The sequence below is a fragment of the Platalea leucorodia genome, assembly GCF_965183815.1.
Source record: "Platalea leucorodia genome assembly, contig: HAP1_HAP1_SCAFFOLD_755, whole genome shotgun sequence".
In the NCBI taxonomy this organism is placed as follows: domain Eukaryota; kingdom Metazoa; phylum Chordata; class Aves; order Pelecaniformes; family Threskiornithidae; genus Platalea; species Platalea leucorodia.
Window position 1 is genome coordinate 1 of NW_028120897.1, and position 4,766 is coordinate 4,766.

Below are 4,766 nucleotides of genomic sequence, written 5' to 3' on the forward strand. Positions count from 1 at the left end.
TGGGGGTTCAGTGGCCAATTTTGGGGTCCAGGTCTCCATTCTGGGGTGCAGGGCTCCATTTTGGGGGTCCAGTGGCCAACTTTGGGGGTCCAGTGTCCAATTTTGGGGTCCATCTCATGCCGCCGGCCGCCATTTTGTTCCACCGGCCGCCATTTCGTGCCGCCAGCCGCCATTTCGTGCCGCCGGCCGCCATTTTGTGCCCGCCGGGGCCCTTTGGGTGCCCGGCGGTGGGTGGCGGTGGGGCTCCTCGCTTTTGGGGGTGCCCCACCCCCACCCCCACCCTGCCCCCTCCCCCCCAGTACTACTACGACGCGGGGGCGGGGCAGTACCTGTACTGGGACGGGGAGCGCCGCACCTACCTGGCGGCCCCGCCCCGCCGAGCCCCCGCCCGGGCCCCCCGGCACCCAGGGGCCCCCCAAGGAGCCCAAGGACAAGAAGGAGAAGCACAAGACGAAGACGGCCCAACAGGTCAGCACCCATGGGTGCTACCGCCCGCCTCGCCGCCCCCAGGGCGCCCCCCGCCTGGATTGGGGGGGGGGTAGGTGGTGAGAGCACCCGTGGGTGCTCCGGGAGACCAGCGGGACCCGGGGGTCACCTCCGAGCCCAGGAGCACCCATGGGTGCTCGTAGACGCCCAATAGCACCCATGGGCCCCTATAGACCCCAATAGCACCTGGGGGTCACCGTAGAGCCCAATAGCACCCATGGGTGCTCACAGGCCCCCAATAGCACCCATGGGTCCTCAGTAGCACCTGGGGGACCTGAAGACCCCAAGAGCCCCCATGGGTCCCCACCCATCCCAATGGCACCCATGGGTCCCCAAGAGCCCCCATGGGTCCCCACCCATCCCAATGGCACCCATGGGTCCCTATCCAACCCAATGGCACCCATGGGTCCCCGAGAGCCCCTATGGGTCCCCACCCATCCCAATGGCACCCATGGGTCCCTATCCAACCCAAGAGCACCCATGGGTCCCCGAGAGCCCCCATGGGTCCCCACCCATCCCAATGGCACCCATGGGTCCCTATGCAACCCAATGGCACCCATGGGTCCCCAAGAGCCCCCATGGGTCCCCACCCATCCCAATGGCACCCATGGGTCCCCGAGAGCCCCCATGGGTCCCCCACCCATCCCAATGGCACCCATGGGTCCCCAAGAGCCCCCATGGGTCCCCACCCATCCCAATGGCACCCATGGGTCCCTATGCAACCCAATGGCACCCATGGGTCCCCGAGAGCCCCCATGGGTCCCCACCCATCCCAATGGCACCCATGGGTCCCTATCCAACCCAAGAGCCCCCATGGGTCCCCAAGAGCCCCTATGGGTCCCCACCCATCCCAATGGCACCCATGGGTCCCTATCCAACCCAATGGCACCCATGGGTCCCCGAGAGCCCCTATGGGTCCCCACCCATCCCAATGGCACCCATGGGTCCCCACCCATCCCAATAGCCCCCGTGGGTCCCTATCCAACCCAAGAGCCCCCATGGGTCCCCAAGAGCCCCCATGGGTCCCCACCCATCCCAGTCGCCCCCGCGGGTCCCCCCCCACTCTAACAGCACCCGCGGGTCCCCAGATCGCCAAGGACATGGAGCGGTGGGCGCGCAGCCTGAACAAGCAGCGGGGAGAGCGGGCGCAGCGCCGGGCCCCCCCCCCCCCCCGCGGGAGGACGAGCGGCGCGAGGCAGCGGCCGCCGACGCCGGCTACGCCATCCTGGAGAAGAAGGTGGCACCCATGGGTGCTGGGGGGGGTATGGGGGCTGTATGGGTGCTGTATGGGGGGTGTCATGGGGAGCAATGGGTGCTGGGGGGGGGATGGGGGGCGATGGCGGCAGCGGCTACGCCGTGCTGGAGAAGAAGGTGGCGCCCATGGGTGCTGGGGGGGGTGTGGGGTGCTGTGTGGGTGGTATGGGGGCTGTATGGGGGCTGTGGGGTGCCATGGGGGGCTGTGGGTACAATGGGGGCCTATGGGTGCCATAGGGTGCCATGGGGGCCTATGGGTGCTATGGGGGGCTATGGGTGCCTTAGGGTGCCATGGGGGGGCTATGGGGGGCTATGGGGGTCTATGGGGGGTCTATGGGTGCCATGGGGGGCTGTGGGTACAATGGGGGCCTATGGGTGCTATGGGGTGCCATGTGGGGCTGTGGGTGCCTTAGGGTGCCATGGGGGGCTATGGGTGCTGTGGGGGGCTATGGGTGCTATGGGGTGCCATGTGGGGCTGTGGGTGCATTGGGGATCTATGGGTGCCATGGGGAGCTGTGGGTGTCATTGGGGGCTATGGGTGCCATGGGGTGCCACGGGGGGCTATGGGTGGTGTGGGGGGCAGCGAGCCCCCCCCGCCCCCCCCATGGGTGCCCCCTGACCCCCCCCCCCCCAGGGCGCTCTGGCCGAGCGGCAGCACCCACCCATGGAGCTGCCCAAGCTGGCGAGCGACGAGCGGCTGGTGAGCGCCCGCGGGGGGCCCCAACCCCCACCCGTGGGTGCCCCCCCAACCCCCCCATCCCCAACCCCCACCCATGGGTGACCCCCAACCCCCCCATGGGAGACCCCAACCCCCACCCATGGGTGACCCCAACCCCCCCATCCCCCAACCCCCACCCGTGGGAGACCCCAACCCCCCCATCCCCAACCCCACCCGTGGGTGACCCCAAACCCCCCCATCCCCAACCCCCACCCATGGGAGACCCCAACCCCCCCATCCCCAAACCCCACCCATGGGAGACCCCAACCCCCCCATCCCCAACCCCCACCCATGGGTGCCCCCCAACCTCTGGGTCCCCCAACCCCCCCCCTCCATCCCCAAACTCCCCTCCTCCCTATCCCTGCCCCTCCCCTCCCCAAACCCCCGGGTCCCCCCCACCCATGGGTGCCCCCCCAACCCCCCCATCCCCACCCCCCCCCCTCATCCCTGCCCCTCCCCTCCCCAAACCCCCGGGTCCCCCCCCACCCCCCCAGACTCCCCCCACCCCCCCACCCATGGGTGCCCCCCACCCCCCCCATCCCCAAACCCCCCCTCCACCCCAACCCCCCCCCCCATCCCTGCCCCTCCCCTCCCCAACCCCCCCCCCCACGGGTGCCCCCCCACCCATGGGTGCCCCCCCCCCAGAGCCCCCCCCCGCGCCCTGGTGGCCGCCTACAGCGGGGAGAGCGAGAGCGAGGAGGAGGGGGAGCGGGGCCCCGAGCGCCCGGGGGAGCCCCTCACCGACTGGCACAAGCTGGCCTGCCTCCTCTGCCGCCGCCAGTTCCCCAGCAAGGAGGCCCTGCTCCGCCACCAGCAGCTCTCCGGCCTCCACAAGGTAAAAGGCACCCCAAAACTCGGGGGGGGCACCCCAAGATCTTGGGACCCCCCCCCTTTGGGGTGGCGGCGCCCCTTTAAGGGTGCCAGGGCCCTTTAAGAGGCTCTATTGAAGTATTGGGGTCCCCCCCCAAGTTTGGGGGGACCCCCCCTTTGGGCACTGGGGGCACCCCAAGATGGGGGGACTCCCCCCTTTGGGCACTGGGGCCCCCCCGGAATTTTTGGGGTCCCCCCCAAATTTTGGGGTCCCCCCGGGTTTTGGGGCCCCCCAATAACGGGGTCCCCCCCCCCCAAAGCAAAACCTGGAGCTGCAGCGCCGGAGCCACCCGCCCCCCCCTGAGGGGCCGGAGCGGGGGGACATGGAGGTGGGTGGGGGGCACCCATGGGTGCGGGGGGGGGGGCACCTGTGGGGGGCTGGGGGGCACCCATTGGGCCATGGGTGCGGGGGGGGGGGGCACCTATGGGGCTGGGGGGGCACCTGTGGAGGGTTGGGTGGCACCCATGGGTGCTGTGGGTTCCTGTGGGGCTGGGGGGGCACCCATGGGTGCGGGGGGGGCACCTATGGGGGGCTGGGGGGGGCACCTGGGGGGTTCCTATGGGGGCTGGGGGGCACCTGTGGGGCTGGGGGGCATCTGGGGGGCACCCAAAGGGGCTGGGGGGGCACCGATGGGGCTGGGGGGCACCCATAGGTTGCTGGGGGGGGGGTCCTATGGGGTTGGGGGGCACCCATGGGTGCAGGGGGGGGGTACCTATGGGGGCTGGGGGGGGCCTATGGGGCTGGGGGGCACCCATGGGTGCAGGGGGGGGGTACCTATGGGGGCTGGGGGGGGGTCTATGGGGCTGGGGGGCACCCATGGGTGCTGGGTGACCCTTGGGGGGGCTGGGGGGGGTCCTATGGGGCTGGGGGGTGGTCCTATGGGGTTGGGGGGCACCTATGGGGCTGGGAGAGCACCCATGGGTGCTGGGGGGGGGTCCTATGGGGCTGGGGGGCACCTGTGGGGTTTGGGGGGCACCTGTGGGGTGCTGAGGGCACCCATGGGTGCTGCCCCCCCAGATGAAGTACCGGGACCGGGCGGGCCGAGCGCCGGGAGAAGCAGGGGGGCCCCGACCCCCCCGAGCCCAAGCGCCGCAAATTTGGGGGACCCCCCCCCCACCCCCGGGTGAGTGCCCAGCACCCCCCACCCCCACCCCAGGGTGCCCCAAAAGGGGGGGGGGGGGGGGCGGACCCCAAAAGTGGGTGGGGGGGTCCCAAAGAGGGACGCTATGGGGTGGGGGACCCCAGAAATGGGGTGGGGGTCCCCAAAAGTGGGGGGGGTCCCCCCAAAGTGGGTGCTATGGGGTGGGAGGGTCCCTAAATGTGGGTGCTGGGGCCCCCAAAGTGGGACGCTATGGGGTGGGTGACCCCAAAAGTGGGTGCCATGGGGTTGGGGGTCCCCAAAAGTGGGTGGGGGTCCCCCACAGAGGGTGCTGGGTC

The 4,766-nt window shown here is 70.9% G+C and overlaps 1 protein-coding gene across 1 annotated transcript; it reads left to right on the forward strand.

The window, feature by feature from the left end:
- Positions 1 to 299: 299 nt before the first annotated feature.
- LOC309604412 (RNA-binding protein 10-like) lies at positions 300 to 4,486 on the forward strand (the record flags this gene model as incomplete). Its single annotated transcript, XM_082339356.1, is given in 9 exon segments — positions 300 to 392; positions 394 to 468; positions 1,575 to 1,647; positions 1,650 to 1,723; positions 2,375 to 2,440; positions 3,104 to 3,106; positions 3,108 to 3,293; positions 3,589 to 3,657; positions 4,347 to 4,486. Coding segments are annotated over 9 exon segments (779 nt in total), but the record flags the coding sequence as incomplete, so codon positions are not given.
- Positions 4,487 to 4,766: the final 280 nt, after the last annotated feature.